At 22.5% G+C, this 23,134-nt stretch overlaps 1 protein-coding gene across 3 annotated transcripts in view; it reads left to right on the top strand.

Moving 5' to 3' along the window:
• LOC134835619 (acetylcholine receptor subunit alpha-like) overlaps positions 1 to 23,134 on the top strand; it is a 72,019-nt gene that overhangs the window by 24,710 nt on the left and 24,175 nt on the right. For 2 of the 3 annotated variants that reach the window (XM_063850519.1, XM_063850517.1), the window contains exon 4: positions 12,580 to 12,760. In XM_063850519.1, coding sequence (XP_063706589.1) covers positions 12,580 to 12,760 — 181 coding nt within the window. Of the gene's footprint in view, positions 1 to 12,579; positions 12,761 to 17,574; positions 17,756 to 23,134 lie in introns of all 3 variants that reach the window. The other variant, XM_063850518.1, reaches the window with a different exon arrangement.

Raw genomic sequence — 23,134 nt, 5'->3', positions numbered from 1 at the left:
TCGTTTGTTACATCCTTTTATTTTATGAAACTTTTTTTTTCGCTACACGCTTATTTATTTGTATTTTTGCTTTATTCATCATCAAACTGTGGCGTGTTGTTCTCGGCAAACGGATCCGGCAATAAAGAACCAAACGGACGGAATTTATGCCATCAAACTCAATTAGCAGTAAAAGTTAATAATGTGTTGATAAAAATTAAGTGTTATATTTAATCTTTTTTTTTTGTTTTCTGTGTGATGTGATACGAGGATGTCTTGTTTGCTTTTACGTGTTGCTCGATTAATATTTACCAGTCATTATTATTAAAGTGATTAGATGAACAAAAGGGAAACGAGTTTATTTTAATGGTTATGATGATGATCGTGTAATGATGAGATAATCGGACAAAAGATGATTGATTTTTTGTCTCTTTTGAGTTTTTCTTTGTCTAATAGGGTGAAAATTTACGAGGTAGTAAAATTTTTGACATTTGTCATTCTGAAATCGTTTAGCTTAAAGGTTGAGACTTTTTAATTTCTAACAAAAAATACTTCAGAGTTAGTTTAATAAGAATTTGAGTGTTTTACAGAACTTTAAAATTCTCTAAAATAAGTTTTTAAAAAAAGGCCTCTTCAAAATTTGTTTTTGAAAAAAGGCCTCTTTAACATAGGCCTGTAAAATTTTTAAAAAGGCCTTTAGACTAAAGTAAAAGTTGTAAAGCTAAGTAAATCCTTCACAGGATACAAAATAAATTCAATTCAAATTCAAAGGAAAAATGACACTTTGAAAGAAACTAAAGAGATTCGGATCCGATTTCATTATTTCATCGAAAAAAAATATGACATGAGATTTTTCGATAGTTTAGTGTTAGTTAGACCAAAAAAAGTTCAAAAAACCTAAATTTAAAATTTCAAAATGAGTTTTTGATGTTTTAGACATTTTTTAGTGAATTAAGAGGTTCTAAGTACTTCTTTGAGATTCCCAATTTTACTAAAAATGCATAGAAACACTAAAACTCATTCTAGAATTTTAAATTAATGTTTTTTGAACTTCTTTAGGCCTAACTCATCGGTCATCTAGTCATCGGAAAATCTCATGTCTTATTTTTTTCGATGAAATGATTTAATCGAGTAATGTGATCTGAATGATAAAGATAAGTAAGATGGCGGTGTTTCGAGAACTTTTGTTACTTAATGAGTCCTCAAGGACCTCCTGATATGTGATCCGTAAGGAAATGTAAGTTTTTTACTTAATCTTTCAATACTCAAAACTTTCAATTCAAGAAGGTCGATTTGCTTCTGTTTCCAGATTTGATATTTTATAAGCAGAATTTGGTTAAAGAAAACTAAGAGAGATCTATTTATCCAAATTCTGTTTAAAAATATCAATTCCGAGTCAAAGGAAGTCGCGCTCTACTTTCATTGAACGATAACTCTTAATAGACATCATTAATTGAATAGAGTTGAAAGTCAGTGGTGGATTAACTGGAAATCGAGCCTAAGGCTATTGGGGCTTTTTCAACAATTTAAGGGTCTATTTTAAAAAATTTTGTTCTACAGAAAGCTCAAGGCCTAAGGCTTCAACCTTATCAGCCTAAGGGTAAATCCGCCATTTAGCATTGTTCTCTGTTTTGGAAAAATGCAACTTCATTCAGTGAGTGCAAGGGCGGAAAAATATTCATTGCTGTTTGTAAAAAAAAGTTATGTATAAATAGTATTATTTGAACAGGATTTGAAGCACTATTCTCTGTTTTGGAAATCCTCATAGCTTTTCAGCATGGACTAAGCACGGACAATTTGCTTCTTTCTAAATCACTGTTTAAGATATATTACGAATGAGTTAACAATTGACCTTACTTTCCTCCATAAGAAGACTGAAAATGTGCAAATGAGATTTTTGAAGCATCAATAAAGCCTTTCATTCAACATCTACAAGGCAACAAAAAATCTGCTTCCAAACTACTTGACAACTAACATCAAGAAATTCTGTAAAGAGAAATAAGAAGCAAGAACTAATTAAGATCAATATCTGTGACATATTGAACAAGACTCAGTTTGTTAAAAGAGCTTAAGAATTCAGATTTTAGTTCGCCAAAAAACTTTAGTAAACTTTAATATTGATACTTAACCAAATCTGACCAAATCTAACCTCAAATCATCAAAAGATCAAGAAACGTATTCAAGTTTCAATGACCTTGAGAAACTAGATAATTATTTCTTTTGTACTTCAGTCAGTCCTCAAGTTGCGATAGGTCATGATAATGACAGGTCATATAAGACAAAAACCTATGGAAAAATTTCTCTAGCAGAGACAAAAAAAGCAATTAGTTTGATCCTCTCATTATCTCTTCAAGCACACAAAAATTACCTACCATTGTCCCATCCCAGCTACTAAAACATTCATGAATGCCCATTATTATTGCCAATCGCACATCATCATAGTTCAAGAAGGCAACAAGAAAGAAATCATTGATATTCGTACCGAAGTCAAGTTGAATGATAAATTGAAATGATAAGCACTGGAAAGAAAAAAAAGTATCTACCATAAGCTGCTTATTCTACAGCTTAATGCCATTGTTGTACACCTACCTCCTGTCCGGCGTATCTTGTCCCATGCTTTAAGTTTTTTTTTTTTTTATTTTGTCGTCATGTCAATAGTTCAGTATGAGACGTATGTATGTGGGACCATTAGTTGTAGATAAATGATGTCATTTTCAGTGGTATAATATTACGATGTATCTAATAATAAGAGTAATAATAATAATGAAAGCATCTGTCTCGCAAATGTAGTGCGCTGGCTGCTGCTCTGCACAATTTCATGCGGAATGACAAGATGATAGATGGTTATTCGATGCGCTATCAGCAATTTCTCAATGTACAAGTGCCATCATAAACATCATTATATGGAGACTTGTCGTTCGGAAAAAGTTCATTCTCAGTTCATTGTGGCAAAAAAATGGCAATAATGATGGAAAGTAATTACTTTTATTATTGTGAATGTGGAAAAAAAATATTGTAATAAAAGAATATGATACATTTATTAGTATCATCAATTACTTCTTTCATTACGATTGCCAATGGATGTTCATTTTAAAAGTTTTGAACATTTTTTTTATTATTAAAGTAATATTAGTTTCAAGGCTCACATTGGTTGACCTGATTTTCGAATTGATATGAAGGTGAAATTTTGTCAAAAGGAGTTAAAATAAGAAAGAAAGAAGAAACATAAATTAACCACGTGGTTAAAGAAAAAAATAAAGAAATCTTGTAGTTCAAAGAATAAACTAACCACGTTGTTAAAAATAGTTAAACTAACCTATTGGTAAAAAATCAAACCACGTGGTTAAAAAATAAATTGAACAATTAATTAAATTAATTTGACAAATATTAAAAAAAAATTGTTTGAATTAAAAAATAAATTACCAAATTACCTAATAAAATTAATTAAAAATTTAAAAAGAAATTTAAAGGAATCTTTTGGTTCAAATTTAAAATTAATTAAACCACGTGGTTAAAAATAATTAAAAAAAAATAAATTAAAATTTTATTAAAAAATTATTTCAATTATATTAATTAATTTTAATAAATAAATTTAATTAATAATTATTTTAACCACGTGGTTAAAAATTTAAAGGAATTTTTTGATTTGAAGCAATGTGGATAAAAAAGTTAAAAATTCAAAAATTGAACAAACCACGTGGTTGAAAAAAAAATAAAAAAAAAACGTGGTTAAGAAATAAATTTAAAAAAATATTAAAAATTAATTAATTTTAATTTATAAATTTATTTAAAAATTAATGTAACCACGTGGTTAAAATTAAAATAAATCTTTTTATTTAAATTAAAAATTTATTAAACCACGTGGTTTAAAAAAATTAAATTTTCTAAATTTTTTTTCTATTTTTGAGCTTGAAAATCAAGAAAAAATTTCAAAATTTGATTTTACATCAAAGACGTTAAAATTTTTAAATATTTTTTGCTTAGTTCATTACAATTTGAATATTTATCACATTTGCCCTTCAAATGATCTTGAAAACTGCGAATTACCAAAAACTAATATTACCCATAAATTTATTCATCGGAAGCAATTTATATTTTTTGGGAAAGACAATTTATGTCATTTACACATGACATGATTCTAATCTTAACGTTTTATCCACACACACATCATTTATGCCAATCATGATTATCGATATTATTAACAATTGTTACTTTTTTTGCGGTACTAAGAAAACTACTAAAGATTTTCTGCTCTCTTACGTATGCCGAAATGATGTGACTTGACACCGCATGGATGACGATAAATCACGATTGCAATAAATGATAACGTTACATGTCTGTCACCCAAAAATAATATACTCAATTTGACTCATCTTGTGCCGTTAACTTTATCTTAATTTGAGCCGTCATTCAACGGAATAATTGAATTTGAGCCAGAGATTGGAAGATGAAGGTTTTTGCTGAAAATTGATTGATTTACCTGATTGTATTACGAGGTAACCCATTAAAGGAGCGATAAAAGGACTAAATTTAGAGAAAAAAACCCTTGTACCGTTATTCAATAATTCAAGTTTACTTTCCTTTGATTGATCGCACAAATAATTGATTGACGTTTCCGATTTTTTTCTCTTCTTTTTTTTTACTTTTTTGTAAAAATTGAGAAAAGAAAACGAAAAAAAAAATCACGCTGTAATTTAATGTAATTTAATTTACAAGATTTTTTTTTTTTATTTTCAAGATAAAACACTTGTCCAATAATCTCTGTGCTGGTTGGTCATTAAGGGACTAACTTTATGTGACGCCCGTATAAAAAAAAAATTCTTAGGAAAAAAAAATCTGTACGATAAAGTTAGCCATGTAAACATTTTGCAAACAAATTTGACCTGATTTCGCAAAGTGCGAGCTTAATTTGTTCCGTGAAGCGGTAACTCTACTCTCGAGTCACTTGACGATGTACTTTACACATTTTCCTTGTACGTTTGTCAAAACTTTTGAATGAACTACATTTTGTGCTTAGAGTTGGGCAATAAATCATCGTGTGCCGCGAGCGAATGAAACATTTAAGGGGCTCGCGCGAATAAAAGGAGGTCGCAATAAAAACGACAAAAGTATCGGAGATGATCTTTAGATTATGACAAAAGCGATAATAATAAAACGTCAATCAATCCGGGATTTTTCTCACCACACAATCAACACTTTTATGGGCTCATAATGCGTGACGCGAAAAAGGAGGAAGTTTATCGCTTGCGGGTGTAATATACGTTTTTATTCAAATGTGTTTTTCGGGGAGCTTGAAATGCTATTTTGTATAAGGTCAAGTTGAGTTTTTAAAAATTTGAATTATTTTCAAGAAGTATTTGGCTGATGTGAAATTTTATATAAAAAAATTAAATAATTCAGTAAAAAATTAAATATTATCTAAAAAATAGAAATTAAGACCTATTAGGTATTTTTTTGATGCTAAAAAAAATTTTAGTATTTTTTTTTTCTAAAAGTTATGTCGAAAATCACTTATTTCATTCTTTTTAGTTTCTTTTTTCTTTTATTTTAAAATGATTTTTATTTTTAATTGATTAATTTTCAATAAAATTATTTATAAAGTATAATAAATAAATATGAAAATAAAATAAAAATATAAAAAATATTTAAATATTTTCATATTTGTTTAATAATATTTAATAAAAAAATAATTAATTTAATTTTTTTTTTAATTTTTATATTTTATAAATTTTTCATTTTTTTAAGATTAAGAATTTATGTTAATGTTTTGTTATTATTTTTATTTATTTTTTAAATATTTTTTTTGTTTTTTAATCTAATTTTTTCTTATTTATAAAATATAAAAATTATTGCCTTTGAAGTCCTGTACATGTATAATAATTTCCTTTTTTGGCGAAAATTGTTGGTTCAATTATACAAAAGAATTTTTTTATAATTAAATACAAATAATTTTTATTTAAAAAAAAAATTTAAATAATAAACTATAAATGAGACATATTAGGATATAATATCTATAGCCTATTTTTATTTTTTTTTTTAAAATTTTGAAAAAAATTATTTTAATTTTAATAATTTTATTAAATTTATATTTATATTTATATTTATATTTATATCGTTTTTTTCATGTTTTTATTTATTTTATATTTATATTTATATTTATATTTAATTTATATTTATATTTATATTTATATTTATATTTATATTTATATTTATATTTATATTTAATTTATATTTATATTTATATTTATATTTATATTTATATTTATATTTATATTTATATAGTTATATTTATATTTATATTTATATTTATATTTATATTTATATTTATATTTATATTTATATTTATATTTATATTTATATTTATATTTATATTTATATTTATATTTATATTTATATTTATATTTATATTTATATTTATATTTATATTTATATTTATATTTATATTTATATTTATATTTATATTTATATTTATATTTATATTTATATTTATATTTATATTTATTTATATTTATATTTATTTTATATTTATATTTATATTTATATTTATATTTATATTTATATTTATATTTATATTTATATTTATATTTATATTTATATTTATATTTATATTTATATTTATATTTATATTTATATTTATATTTATATTTATATTTATATTTATATTTATATTTTATTTATATTTATATTTATATTTATATTTATATTTATATTTATATTTATATTTATATTTATATTTATATTTATATTTATATTTATATTTATATTTATATTTATATTTATATTTATATTTATATTTATATTTATATTTATATTTATATTTATATTTATATTTATATTTATATTTATATTTATATTTATATTTATATTTATATTTATATTTATATTTATATTTATATTTATATTTATATTTATATTTATATTTATATTTATATTTATATTTATATTTATATTTATATTTATATTTATATTTATATTTATATTTATATTTATATTTATATTTATATTTATATTTATATTTATATTTATATTTATATTTATATTTATATTTATATTTATATTTATATTTATATTTATATTTATATTTATATTTATATTTATATTTATATTTATATTTATATTTATATTTATATTTATATTTATATTTATATTTATATTTATATTTATATTTATATTTATATTTATATTTATATTTATATTTATATTTATATTTATATTTATATTTATATTTATATTTATATTTATATTTATATTTATATTTATATTTATATTTATATTTATATTTATATTTATATTTATATTTATATTTATATTTATATTTATATTTATATTTATATTTATATTTATATTTATATTTATATTTATATTTATATTTATATTTATATTTATATTTATATTTATATTTATATTTATATTTATATTTATATTTATATTTATATTTATATTTATATTTATATTTATATTTATATTTATATTTATAATACTACTTTCAAATTCTCTTCTTTGCTAATTCAATAAAAAAATATTTTTTATTATTACACATTTTTCACACAAAAAGAGACTCTTCGCATCGACGCAAAATTGAGCATTTATTGAACAACAAAAAAGCACACACATTCACACTTATCTTTAAGAGTGCATAAAAAATAATGTTTATTCTTAAATTGTATTCGGTGTCAAGTGATGTAGCATTTGGGAAAAGGGGAGTAATTCTCACACAACTCAAAAAAAAAAAAAATGAATCGAGATCATTTTATTTCGAATTTTTATTTTTATGCGAAAAATGTTTATAAACAACAACAAAAAAGTTGAAATAAAAGCCATAACAATAATAATAAAATAAAACATGCAACATAATAATAATGTATCAGAGCGACTACCAAAAGTACATTTTTCACATAAAATTGTATAAATATATAAAAATATCGTATAAACACGGAAAATTTTAAACCAATATTATTAGATTGCTGGCCGAATGCCAGTCGATTTTTTATTTATTTATACTCAGTGTTGCACTCTTTTTATTGTTTGTATCCTGTTTTCGCCGGATCAAAACTTAATTTTCGGCACACAGAAAAATTTCATTAATCACGTGCTCGCTCTTCATTAAATTTCGCCACAATCTCGTCGTGTCTGTTTGCCTCGAAAGTGTGCGGTAGATATCATAAATTTGTGTAAACAAATCCTATCCACACACCTTCAATGCTAGAAAATATTTTGTTTATCTCAACAACAACGATTCTCGCAATGTTTTTGTTGTTGCTTTCCTCGTTGTCGTCGTCATTTTCAGAACAAACATCGTCAGCTAAAAAAAAGCATAGAGAGGGATTTAATATAAAATTGAAATTGCTGATCGTCTGTACATGGATTAAGGGATTAAGATTGTATATTTGTGATGAAAATAAATGGCCTCGAGATAGTTTAGATAAAAATTTAAAATAAAAACTAGACAGGACATTTTTTTAAAGGGACTCGAATAGTTGTGAAGTGGGTGATAAGCTTTAATTGATTAACTTTTTAATTACGAGGAAACAGAGTTGATAGCATCAAAGGTCGAATCGAGATTAATCTTGATGAAAAAGTAAAAATTTTTTTTCATCTAAAGTTAAACAAGGGTAACATGAAATTCTGATTTCATGTGGAAAAAGCAACAATTTTTATCTCAATGGATTTATTTATATGCAAATCAATTGATCCTCTAATGTTCATGTTGCCGTTAGTAGTATAGATGGAACCCCTTTGATAAAAGTCCGATAAATTTTAAGCTTATCAAAAATGATTTGATAAGAAAAAAAGGAAATATAAATTTTTTATTGTTAAAAATATACAAAAAAAGACTTGAGCGCTTTCGATATTATGAATTTTTCCGATTTTCTATGGAATTTCCGAGTTTTTCTGAAAATTTTCATGAATTTTTAATTATAACGTTGTTCACGAGACTTTCATTAAAATTTTAAGCTTTTGAAAATTTCAAAGGTTTTTCGATTTTCCATGAGTTTTCCAATTTTTCCTGAAAATTTTTCAAAAAATTTCAATCTTTGGGTTGCTGTAAGATTTTTTACTTTTTACAAATTTTCCTATTTTTTAACGAATTTTCCGAAATTTTCCACAGTTTTTCCGAGTTTTCCAAGGCTTTTCACGAATTTTAACTTTTCACAATGCTTACGAGACTCGTAAAAAAATTTTAAGACCTTGGAATCTCTTAAGTTATTCCGAATTTCCTCGAATTTTCCAAGTTTTCCCAGAATTTTCTCAAAATTTTCTAAAGTTTCTGAAATCCTTCATACGTGCTTTCGAGATTTCAGTTTCCACGTTGCTCAAAAACTTCTAAAAAAATTTTGAGCTTTTGAAGTTTTCTAAAGTTTTCCGACTTTCCAAGAATTTTCTGAGTTTTCACGGAATTTTCTACAAATTTTCTAAAGGTTTTTCAAGAATATAAATTTTTGACGTTGCCCAAGAGACTCCAAAACTTTAAATTTTTAAAACTTTTACAGATTTTCTACGAATTTTTCGAAATTTTCCAAAAATTTTCCGGGTTTTCCCGAGACTTTTCACAAATTTTCTTAGTTGCTTATTTAAACAAATATTTTTTTCTGAATTTAAAGAATTTGAAAGAAATTTTGTTTCAATTAAAGAAATGCCCAAAAAAATCCTCAACCATAAAAAATCCATTTTCAATTTTATGCTCGTGGAGACGCCTTATCACTCACGTGAACATATTATTATTATTGTTTTCGGTCTTCTTTTATCCACAGAGCGAATCTACGGATGAAAAAAAAAACAAAAAATACTTTGCATTATGCCAAGTAAGACAGAGGCACGCTATAATGCTTACTGTTGCGGAAATCCAAGGAAATTGAATTATTATAATCTATTTGATTCTCAATACTTTTCAACATAGTATAAAATTGGGATTACATGTTGAAATTGTAAAAAGGAGTCTCTATTGACAGGGATTTTAAAGTGAAATAAATAGGAATTTTATTGTATCGACTGTTATTTTTCCTCCTCCTTCGTCGTTTTTTTTCTTGCCTCGTCGCTTGTGTAAAAACAGCTGAAGCACATCTTTCGGAGACGTGACATAATAATAAATTGTTTTCTTACCAGTAATTTCCTTTCAAACGACAAACAGACTCAGACAACATAAAATTTGATAGAGTAATTAAATTGTCGTCTCATTTCATACACCTACGACAAAGAGATTTTTGAGGTGACAAAATTACACCTGATGCTATGGGAAACACTTCCGAGAAGGTGCTTCGGAAATTTCCGATACAATTTACCACTTTGATTGACAATTTGAGGTTTTTCGTACAAGAGTTGTAGGAATTGAAGAGCAATGATTGACCTACATTCCGATTCTAATGGTTTCGATGAAATGTGAAGAGAGTTCTTAACTCGATTAGATTATGTGGTTTACTACAAACGCATTGGCTAAGTTTGCGTTTATCTTAGCGTTTGATGTTCTTCGAAAATTTTTAGGCCAATAAAAAATGTTTTGGGTTTCTTTTACTCCCAATTTTGTAAGAAATTTTGAAATCGATATGAAGAAAATTTAAAATTTTTTTTTAAATATTTAATATTTGAATATTTTAAAATATTTTTTTTTTTTTGAAAGAGATAGGTATTTTCATTTTTCATTAATTAAATTTTTCATTAAAATTCAATATTTTCATATCAGGTTTGAAAATTCTATAAGTCAAAAAAACTTAAAAATATTGCTTTAAAATAAGTCAAAAATTAAGTTGAATTTTGGCCTAGAAGTCATAATAAATATTTAACACCCAGTGAGAATTTTGGGCCTTTTTTAGACCTTCTGGGGCTTTCTTAACAGTTTTCTAATATTTTGTAATTTTTTCGAAAAAAAAAATTAGGAAAAAGAAAAATTGAGTAAATTTTATGATTTTTAATTGTATGATTAATAGAATTTGGGCTAAAAAATAGAATTTTTAAAATAATTAGCGAGTTAAAATCGAGCTATTGAGCCATAAAATATTCAATTTATTCGAAATTTTTAAATTAAAAAAAAAAACTTAAAGCTTTTGCTTGAAAATAAGTTAAAAATTAAGTTATGTTTCGGCCTAGAAGTTATATTAATCAAAGCTTAACATTATAATTTTTCTTAAGTCAAAGTTTTAAGCATATTAAGTCAAAATTAAAAGCTAAATTTTTATAGGAATAATTTTTTTTCATAAAAATCGTTATGATAAGCAAGCTGCTGCTTGAATTAGAAACTAATAAGAAACGACTTTTATGAAAAAAAAAAAAATTTTTTTTAAATATTAAGTTTTTAAATTTTGACTTAAAACTGTGACTTAAGAAAAAGAGAATCATATGAAGCTTTTCATAAAATATAACTTCTAAGCCAAAATTCAACTTAATTTTTGACTTTTTCTGAAGTCTTTAAGTGATTTTTTTTTTTGACTTGTAGAATTTCCGACCTTGATGTAAAAATATTGAAATTTGAACTGATTTTAAAAATTTTCAAAAAATAAAAAAACAAAAAAAATACATTCTTCACTTACATTTCAATAAAATTTAATTTTTATTTTTTTGACTTAGAGTATTTTTGACCTTGAAAATTATATTTTAACTAAAATTTGATTGAAAAAAATTATTGACTTGTAACTTATTCTTATTAAGTCTTAAAATTAAAATTTATTAATTAAAAATTAATTATTAAATTTATTAATTAAAAATTATTAGTACATCAAAACTTTAAAATTAATAAAAACAAACATTTAAAGTCAAAAAATTATTTTTACTAAAACTCAAATTTAAGTTAAAGTTTTTAAAATATTTCAAACGCTTTAAAAAACGCTAAAACCTTTGCGTTTTCAATTCCCCCAAATCATACAATCAAGTATCAACTTGCACTCAAGATAAAGTGGAAATACAAAACGTATGACACCAACTTAAAATAAACTAAAGTGTATTGTCTGAAAAGAATTTTTTTCATCTTTATAAAACCCAATCCTGTGTCATCATATATTTATGCATTATTTATAATACTTCCGTTGTTAGTGAAGCAGAAGAAGAAGATGCGAAAAATAACAAGAAAAATATAAATAAAATAAGTAACTTACCATATTAATAATAATGATACGACAATGAGCTGCCAACATAACTTTCCCCTTGATTTCCTGAAGCTGTTCTTGTTCCTGTTCTTGTTTGTTGCAAATTTAAATGATATCAGTTAATATGTATGTATAACTTTAATAAAACATCATCATCATCATCATCCCACACACACAAAAAAATCTCTTTTGTTATAAAGAGAAAAAAAAAGAAAATCGTTTTTATATTCATGCCAAAAATTTCCATAAAGTGCAATTTTTTTTTTCGTCGTGAATTTTTTAAAAATAATGTTGCGTATAAGAAAAAAAAAGAACAACATGAGATTTTCCATTATGTTTCGTTAAATATTTTAAACAGTGGTTTGAATAACTTATATCATGCGAAAAAAAATAATAAAAATAAGAAATCTGATTAAAATATTTTTTTTTTTGGGTTAGGCATTAATGTTATAAGATTAGAATAAAAAAATATATACAAAATATATATGATATATAAATAAATAATAATACATACACAAATATTCAGTGCTGACGGTAACTTCGAGGTAACATTAGCCACCAAAGCTACAATTTACTCACAAGGGTTAGTTGAGTGGAAACCGCCGGCAATTTACAAATCATCATGCGAAATAGACGTTGAATATTTTCCTTTTGATGAACAAACTTGCGTTTTAAAGTTTGGGAGTTGGACTTATGATGGGTTTAAGGTAGGTTTATTTTTGTTTTTTATTTTTGTTTAATTTGTTTTCGTTTAATTTTCAACTTTATTTTCTTATCTTTCGTTTTTTTTGTCTTTCCTCGTTTGTTTTGCATTTTATTTTGTTTTTATTCGTTCTTTGACAATAAATTTAAATATATATAGAGCTCCACTTTTGTTTTTATTTTTTTATAAATATATATTTAAAACTGTAAATAATCATGAACAAAGTTGTTTTTGCAAGTTTTTTTTTAATGAAACCCAAAAAAAAAAAGTTTTGTACATACTTTCCATACAAATATATATAAATAATATAAATTTTACTTTTTTTCTGTTTGTAATTATTATTATTTTAACGTATTATAATTAAAACCATTGTAATATACATATTTATCATCAACATTAAAAAAATTGGCAAATATAGTTCCTTGATAAGTTTTTTAATTAAATAATAATTTTTTTCACCCACAAATAGAATGTTTTTCTAGCAATTTATACAAATACTTTTTATACTCTATTATTATTATATCAACATTACCGTAGAAAAAAATACATTAAAAATAAGGAAAATTGAATTGTTTTGTAGAAAATTAAATTGAATCTTATATTCCTATTAATTAATATAATTGAAAAAAAAAAATTTTTTTTATGGACAAGAAAAATAATTTTATCAAAAATTGTTTTGTTTGTCAAACTAAAAGTTATTATAATTAAAAAAAATAAAAAAAAAATAATGTATATCTTGATTTATAGTCGTAAAATATTTTACATAACCTCAAAAAAAATTGTTTATTAAAAAAAAGTAATTTTAAAATACAAACAAAGGATTTAAAGCACACAAAAAATTATATTAAAATTTTTAAGCGCTTTAAGAAAAGTTTTGTTCCAAAAAATAAAACAAAAAAAAAATTCAATATTCTTATTGTAATAAGCATTTATATAATACATACCAAAAAGAAAGAGAAATTTAGCACATCTCCTTTAAGTAATTGCTTTAGTAGAAAGCTAAACTCTTTCCATGCAATTTTTTACAACATCTATAACTATCTATTAATATTGTACAATCCGTAAGAAGAACAAAAAAAATCTTCCTTTAGCGATACTCTACATAGTTTGTGGCTGCCGCTACTACCCTACTGCTGCTGCTGTTTTGCATTGCGTTAATAATAATTTATGTATTTTCTTTGTCTAACCATATTTTCTTCTTCGGCGTATACTGCAAAAAATACATTCAACGACTTTTTTATATTTTTTTCTTTTTTCCAAAGAAAAGTCTTCAGAAACTCATTATAACTTTCTCCGCGATTGCATAAAATTTTCCCTTTTTTTTCGTTTTCGGAATAATAATAAATATAAAAGATGATTTTTCGCCATGATTTATTCTGGAAAAAATATGCTACTTGAGAAAATTTTGTGATACTTTTTTTTTGGTTTCGATTTTTTATTTATATATTGGCATTTTGAATTATTATATTTTATTTTTTTTTTTAAAGTTATTATATTAAAATATATAGGAATATAAGAATAATAATAATATATATAAAAAATAACTTTTTTTTTAAATTTATATTTTATTTTATATTAAACTTGATTTTTTTTAACATTTTTATTTTTGTATAATAATTTTTTTTCCATCATAACAAAAACTCAAAGTGTAAATAGTCCAAAATGTAAATATATATAAAAAAAAATCATCAGCGTTCAATTAATGTATTTAAATTATTATTGTTATTAAATTATTATTATTATTGCAAATAAAATGCCAGCAATAAAGTACAAAGTAATAAAAAAAAAAGTTTATTATTAAAATTACGTATATCCGTGTTTTCACACAGCCGAAGCCAAAAACCAATTTAAACGACATCACTTTTCAATTTGCCGGACTCTGTCTCTGTAGCACATAAATATAAATATATATATATATAACAATGTATCACAAACAGTTATTTTGCTTGCAAACTGATGTGCCTTCATCCATCCATATCCATTCATTTTCCGTTTATGTCTCTCGTTATATATCTGTACATATATTTGGTAATATTTATGTTGTTTTACTGAACTATCTATCACTGTGTTATGTACCAGTACGAGCTTTATTTTTATTACTTTTATACATTATTGGGAAGATGTATAATGTATATTGTTAGGGGTGGCGATTTTTTGTAAGAAAATGTTTCAAGTTTTTGATGAATTGCTGTTAAAGTTGAACTTAAAACTCTCAGAAAAATTTTTAGCTTGGTTTGGATTGATTGGATAAGATTTTAAACTTATTTCTAATCCAATTTTGGTACTCCAATTAATTAATTTTTTAAATAAATTTTTAAATTTCGAGACATATATTTCACATCACCCGATATCAGCATTTTATAGAAAAATAAATGGCATGAGATTTTTTGATGGTTTTGTGTTAGTTAGGCCTAAAGTAGTCCAAAAAACCTAAATTTAAAATTCTAAAATGAGCTCAAATGTTTCTATGCATTTTCAGTGAGATCGGGTATGTCAAAGAGGTACTTAAATATAGTCAAATGCACTGAAAAATTTCTAAAATCTCAAGAGCTCGTTCCAGAATTTTTTTATTCAAGTTTTTTCGACTACTTTAGGCCTAACTAACCTTTAAAATTAAAATAAACAAATTTTATAAAAACTGAACAATTTCTAAAAGAAATTTTAATTCTAAATTTGAAATCAAAATTTATACAAATTTTGTAACGAAATAACTCAAAATCTGCTTCACAAACTTCTTTGAAGTTTTCAGTATTTTGTCAGATTGTACTAAAAGAAGGTTTTGGAACATAAAAATTCAGAAAATTTCACATGAAATTAAGAAAATCTCCAAAATATGACGTGTAAGATTCATTGCATACCTTTTCATATTCGATTTTTATTTATTTTGAAAAAATATTTATTGCATAGTTTCGGGGTTAATTTTCACTTTTTAAAATAAAAAATGTACAATGGGTGAAACAAAATTTACGGGTAACAGCTTCTAATCAATTTTTTAACTTTTAAATGTAAATTTTGACAAATTTTTATCAAAAAGTATGAAATAATTTAATTTCAACATAGAATATCCTTAAAAATTTCTAAAAATTCTATAAATAAAAAAAAAAATAAAAATTTGCCACCCCTAATACCCAAATACACAATATGAATTGAAATCATTGTACAAATATCGCACGGCAATCTCTGTGCATAAAACATTTAAATAGTTTTCCAGTGATACCACTACCCAATAAGGAAAACCTATTTCTCTGTTTATTGATTGAAAATTCTGTGACAACATACAGAAAAGCAACAAAAAAAAAATCAGAGTGAAAAAAAAAGTTTATCTTAAATTGAGTTCGTTTATTTATTTATCCTTTCTGTTGCTATTTATTATTAAAAACGACCTATCGAAATATTTTTTTTATTTTATTTTTTTCTCTTTTTTTCGAATCATTTCATGCTTGAAACTTGAATACAAAAAAAAATAAGTGAAATCAACTACTCCGAAATTATAAAGATTTCTGGAATCAAAAAGAAAAAAATAATAATAAATAAAAAGTACTTGTATAGATTGATAAATAGATGAAAAAAATGAAATAAAAATCCTAATAAAATAAAAAATATTTTTTTCTTATGAATGAATGCAGACACAGCTTTTACTAATTCTTTTTATATTATGATATATTAGTCATCGAGTTTTTTATTTCTTTAAATGGAACTGATGTAGATAAGCCACTTCACTTCATCATTGTAAATATATTTCATCCTCAAAACATCATATTTAATTTTTTTTTCTTCTTCCTTCTCTTTTTACATTTCATTTCGTTTAGTATTTTTATTAAATATATAAAAATTTTGAGTAATGAAAAAAATTTTCTGCTTGATTTTTTTTTTCTATAAGAAATTATACACAAGAAAAAACAACAAAGAATTTTATTTTTTCTAAGATATATTTTTAATTAATTATTTTTTATATATAAAATACAAGATTTTAAACTTTTTTTTATTATTATATATGATTTTTTATAAATTTTATTTTTTTTCTATTTTTCATAGTAAAAATGTATCAGAATTAAGTATCAGGTATAAATATGTAAATATAAAATGCTGTACTATACGATACGATAAGAATGAATAAAATAAAAAAAAATATATAATGCTAAAAAATGTGTAAATAATATTCATTCATAGGCATCATCACAATGTGTAAATATTTCTCTCACTATGTACATATATAAATACAACTCTTATTCTATTTTATTCACTTCTCTCTTACTATTTTTATTATTACATTACTATTAATTTTATATTCTATTCCTAGCTAAAAAATAAAAAAATAACTATACAAAACATTTTTATAGGATACTTTTGCGGCTACTTGTGCTTTTGTACATACAATATATATGATATATGAAATTTATTATTATTATCACTTTTTATGCTATTCTCCTAGACATTTTTATGATGCATACAAATATATATTAAATTATATTATTATTATGTAAATATACAACTTGCGCAAAATAAATTACGATATAGCAAAAAAAAACAGGCGTTATATTCATTTTACAACAAACAATATTGCTCATTATTTTAAATTGTAAATTATATAAAAAATTATATTAACTATTTTTATATTGTATTATACACCATTTTTTTATTATACTTAAAAAAATAGTTAATAATAATAAATATTAAAAAAAAATATTAATTTTTAAGGTTAAGAAAAAAAAACTACAAGGTTAGGTCACTCCAATATTTTTTTTTATTTTTTTTTTCCTTTAACAAATCCACAAAAAAAACTGCATCTATAAAAAAATTATGTATCTATTATTGCAGCGGTGACGGTCATTATGAAGTAACATTAATGACTAAAGCGACTGTGTATAATACCGGACTAGTAGTTTGGCAGCCGCCAGCCGTCTACAAATCCTCGTGTTCAATCGATGTTGAATTCTTCCCCTATGATGTACAAACGTGCGTTTTAAAATTAGGCAGTTGGACTTACGATGGTTTTAAGGTGCAAAGATTAAACGGAAAACTGTAATTAGTTAAAGAAAAAAAAAAACGAAACGAACAGAAGACGATGTTTTGTTTTTATAGTATAAATTTTTATCATTTCCATTTTTTTTTTGTTTAGAATATCCTTGAAGAAAAAAAAACTATACTTTTATTACAGTATAAGTTGTACACGATTAATTTATGTTTGTATCTTTTTGTTTTTGTCTAAAATTAATCATTAAAATTAATGAATAACTTGAGAAACTACATAGAAGTATATGATAACTAATTTTGTGTTTTCTACGTGTTTTTGTGATCGTTTTTGATTAAATTTTAATTTTTTAATTAAAATTAGTAGAAAGAATGAGGTAGCACCTTAAATTTGGAAAGATTTTATAGTAAAAACTTTCAAGGTTAAATGAAGGTCAAATGTTAAAATAACAAAATTTGCACTGGGAAAAATGTTTTTTGACTTATCAACGAACAAACTTAATTATTTCTTGCCAAATTATAGAATCCCAGTGCAAATTTCAGTAGATTTTATTAAATTAAAAAATCAAATTTAGGAGTTTTAAACCTATCATAATTCTTCTAAACATTTAGTTTAAAAAAAATTGAGAACTATAAGAATTTTAAAATATATAAATCTTATAATCACAAAAGCAATTTTGAAATTATCGTAATACATTTTTATATGTATCATCAAAATGTGCATTGGGATTTTCTAATTTAGCAAAAAATTAACAAAAAAATAAATTTTGGCTAAGATCCTAATGCAAATTTCAATAATTTATTAAAAAAAAATGTTTACTAAAAAATTTGATATTTTAAATTAAAATTGAATTTAAATCTAAAAAACTAAAATAAATTTTTAATTAAATTAAATTAAATAAAATAAAATTAAATCCAAATTTAAATTAAATTAAAAAAAATTAAATTAAAATCTAAATTTAAATTTCAAATTAAATTAAAAAATTAAATTTAAATAAAATTAAAAATTTAATTTAAATAAAATTAAAATTAATTTAAATTAAATTAAAAATTAAATTTAAATTAAAAAAAATTAATTAAATAAAAAATATATAATTAAATAATAATATTTAACAAAGTAATAAATCAAAGGTGCTGCCTCCATTTCAACATTTTTTTTTGTTCTCCATAAAAATTAGTATAAATGTTTGTTTGTTTGTTTTTCTCCATCCTTTCCTATTTATCAATAAAAAATCCTGTTATTATTTTGTGTTTTTAGTATCATTATATAACAATTTCGAAATACATATAATCTAGTCTAATGTTGTTGGCTGCCTAATTTATAATAAAAAAAACATTACATCTCTCATTTGAGCGTGAATTGAAATTGTTGAAAATATGTTTGGTATTTCTCCGTTTGAAAAGTAATTAAAACTTTCTCCGCAGGCAAAGGTCTGCAGAACTTAATTTATTTATTTATTTATCTAAATATATATGTTTATTTAACGAAGAAGATTCATTATTTTTAGAAAATAACGAAAAAAAGAAATTCAAAAAGTTAAGTTGTACTTATTCTGCCAATCAAAATTGTATACTTTTTTCTTGTTTTCGGTATTTTAACAATAACAAGGAATACAAAAAGAGAAGAAAACAATCGATGTATCTACTTGAATATGATTGATTGCGTTTTTAATATATATTTTTATCTCTCTCGTTCGCTCGTTTTGTAATTTCAAAGCAATAAAATGCTCTATAGTGCTCAAAAGTTACTACAAAGACTTTTTTCCGTGAATGGTTTTTTATGAGCCTTACATGAATAAAGAGCATACTACTCCTTTTTTCCTATTGATAAATGAGCTTCTATTATATTCTTCTACTTTTTTTTGTATATAAAATATTTCTTATTCAAATTATGTAATTTTTCTCTTTTTCTTCCAAGTAAAGTATAAAATAATAATGCATCATTGTAGAAGATAAATAAGTCATACTTTAAATCTTTTTTATATAAATATTTTTTTTTGTTTTGTGAAATATGACAAATAAAAACAATTTTTCAACAATTTTCATAACTTCAACACATTTTTTATTGTTTTTCCATTTTTTATTTGTTTTTTGAGTAAAAGCACTCGTTTTCATTATTTAACATTTTTTTTAGAGAGAATGTCTGTGGTAGTGTCTGCTAAAGTTTAAAAATATATATTATATACTAACAATAGGATGTAAGTCACGACAATTTTTTTTTTTTATACAATGTGAATGTTCAACAACTCTTTTCAAAAATAATTTATCTTTGATATTAATTTTTTTTGAATATTAAAAAAAATTGTAAACAAAGGTTCAAACAAAATATTTTTGTGACATAAACCTTCAGGGAGCTCAGAGGAACAATTAACAATCAACCTTTCCGGTGTTTATGAAATTAAACTTGGAGTTAACCCGTTACAAAGGCTTTAAGGTTTTATATAGAATTTAAATTACGGACTTTAAAAGTTATCTAAATTCATAAAAATCATAAAACTAATTATGATAACTTGTTATGATATTCTGTCTAGTCCACTCATCATTATCATTTAACGAGATCAAAGTTTTAAACTAAACCACTTAATTTTTTTTTCTTATATAATAAAAAAAATTCCATCAGATGAAAGATATATTTTTCATCAGTCAAGAACAATTTTTACTGATAAGCAATTATTATTAATTTTTCCAAACAAACTTATTTAACTTGAAAATTAGTTTTCTTTTCTACAGAATAAAATTTTGAATTAAAAAAAATATATATTATATAACTTAGATAATAAAAAAATTCCTTTATTCGCGCGTCAAATTCATTTTTTTTTTCATGATAAACCAGAAAAGATATTATTCAAACACGTTAATTTGATTAAAAATTAGATTTGCAGCAGCTCAAAAGAGAGAAGAACGACAGTCTAATTGAATTTGCTCGTCTTTCTCACATGAGTTCCCGTGATGACGAGAAGACCTTTAATTATACATTATATGCAAACAAAGTTTTTGGGGATAAATTGAATCTAAACTTACGACATACATAATCAAAATTTAATTATAATATAAAACATTTGAGTTTGAGCAAACGATACATTGTTATACACTTATAGCCGGCTTATTTGTTCGCACTCACATCAAACGATACACATTTTATTGAGCTCAAGTATCATCATCAATGGCATCATTTTGTGTATATTCGCATTAATGATTAAAAGCATGTTAAATGTCTACAAAGATCTTTGTCGATAAATAATAGATCCTCGTCAGCTTTTCATCTACAAACGCAAATATATAGGAAGAAGGAGAATTTATATGTGTGAGCAAACACATCAATGCGATCAAAAGTTTGTGTAAACACAACATATTAATAAATTGATTACACATCATTAAAGTACATGACATGTCATTATCACTTTCTTGCTGGTTTGTTGAACATTGAACGAAAATTAATTTAAAGTGTTATTGTCAGGTTTGTTTTTGAAAAGAGTTGAACATTTCTTTCGATCGATTTGAATTCTATATGTTACTAATTATTATGTTTAATATATATTATTATAAAATAATATATATATTTTACTATATAGTATATTATATATATTATAATATATTATAATATATTATATATTATAATAATTATATATAAAAAATATATAAATTAAAAATATAAAAATAAAAAATTAATGAAAATTTTTGTATTTTGTATAATATATATTATACTTATAATTTTTGTATTTTGTATAATATATTATTATAATATATTATAATATTTAAATATATATATATTATATATATATTATATATTACTATGATAATATAAATATTATAATACCATATATATATATTATACAAAATACAAAAATTATTAAGTATTTTTAAATCATATATTTTTATAATTTGTATAATATATAATATATTATAATAATGTATAATTATTTTTATATAAAAATAATATTATTAATAAAATTATCATAAATATCAATAGCAATATTGTTTCTTGTTAAAAGTAACAAAAAAGTTTAAAAAAATAATTAAAGTTATTCTTATATAACGAATAACAAATTTAAATAAAAACCATACAAAAATGGCCTAAAAATAATGTTTATGCTTTAAAAAAAATAACTTTAGCTTAAAAAAAATAAATTACTAACAAAAATTTTTACATTTATATATTCCTCAACTAGTGAGAGAACGCATGTTTTAAATTCATTCAAAATTAAATTAAAACAATACAAGCATCATAACATTCCACTAGCTAGCACTATTCTATACATTATATAGCAATTTAATGAATTTTTGGCACGCTACTATTTAAAGGATTTTTATGCATGAATTATAATAATAATAACGGCAAACAATTAAGATAATATAGGATTATTTCCCCATTTAATTTTTGAATACAAAAATTGCATTTTTAATTAAATTATACTTATCTTTTTTTGTTTTTTATTATCGCGGCGCGTCACCTTTATTTATTACAAAAATTGGCATAACAAAAGTTTTATTTATTAATTTTTAAAGTAACATTCAAGACATCAATATTTAAAACTACTTTAAACATAAGTTTTTTTCTTGTAAAATTTTGATGGAAATTTGCGGAAAAGATAAAGTTTTAATACTTTGATGAAACTTAAATAAATTATCAATCGTCCTTCACCTCTTCGTAAAATGTAATATAAATAACAACAACGCCGTGTATAACAAACTTTTGTATTCTCATTATCATTAAGGAAAGTGTGAAGACTTGGAACTCGTTCAAATGCGAAACGTTTCATAATGTTAATATACATGTAATAATTATTATTATGAAAGGGAGTTTACGGGTTAGAATGGAACTATTTTAGGAAATATTTATTTTAAAATAAAATTTGTAGTTTTTAAATTAAAATAAAAAATTAAATTTTAAACCACGTGACTTAAACTCTAAATTTTTAATTTTTGATCCAGTCCAATAAAAAAAAAATAAAAAAAAATTAATTTTAAAAATAAAATAAAATTTTTAATTAATTATAAATATATGAAAATAATAATAATAATTAAATTATTAATAATTTAATTTTTATAATAAATTATTAATTTAACATAAAAAAATAATTAATTAATTAATTAATTAATAAAAATTTATATAATAAATAAAAAATAATTTTTTAAAAATTAAATTAAAATTAAAAAAAATTTAAATAATTACTATTTATTAAAAAATATTAAATTATTATTTTTCGCAGTAACTAACACAGCTTAATATCTCTTAAAAACTATAAATTTAGTAAATTTTATGCTTGGTTTGAATTAATTGGAATAGTTTTTTTTTAAATAAAAATAATAATATATAAAAAATATGAAAAATTCCTTTTTAAAAAATTTAAAATACTTACCGTTAAAAATTTGAAAATTACCTTTCTGCTAATTCAATCTAAAAAAA

This window comes from Culicoides brevitarsis, chromosome 3 (assembly GCF_036172545.1).
Source record: "Culicoides brevitarsis isolate CSIRO-B50_1 chromosome 3, AGI_CSIRO_Cbre_v1, whole genome shotgun sequence".
Taxonomy (NCBI): domain Eukaryota; kingdom Metazoa; phylum Arthropoda; class Insecta; order Diptera; family Ceratopogonidae; genus Culicoides; species Culicoides brevitarsis.
The sequence above is the reverse complement of the archived record's forward strand: the minus strand, read 5'-3'. Positions and strand labels throughout refer to the sequence as shown.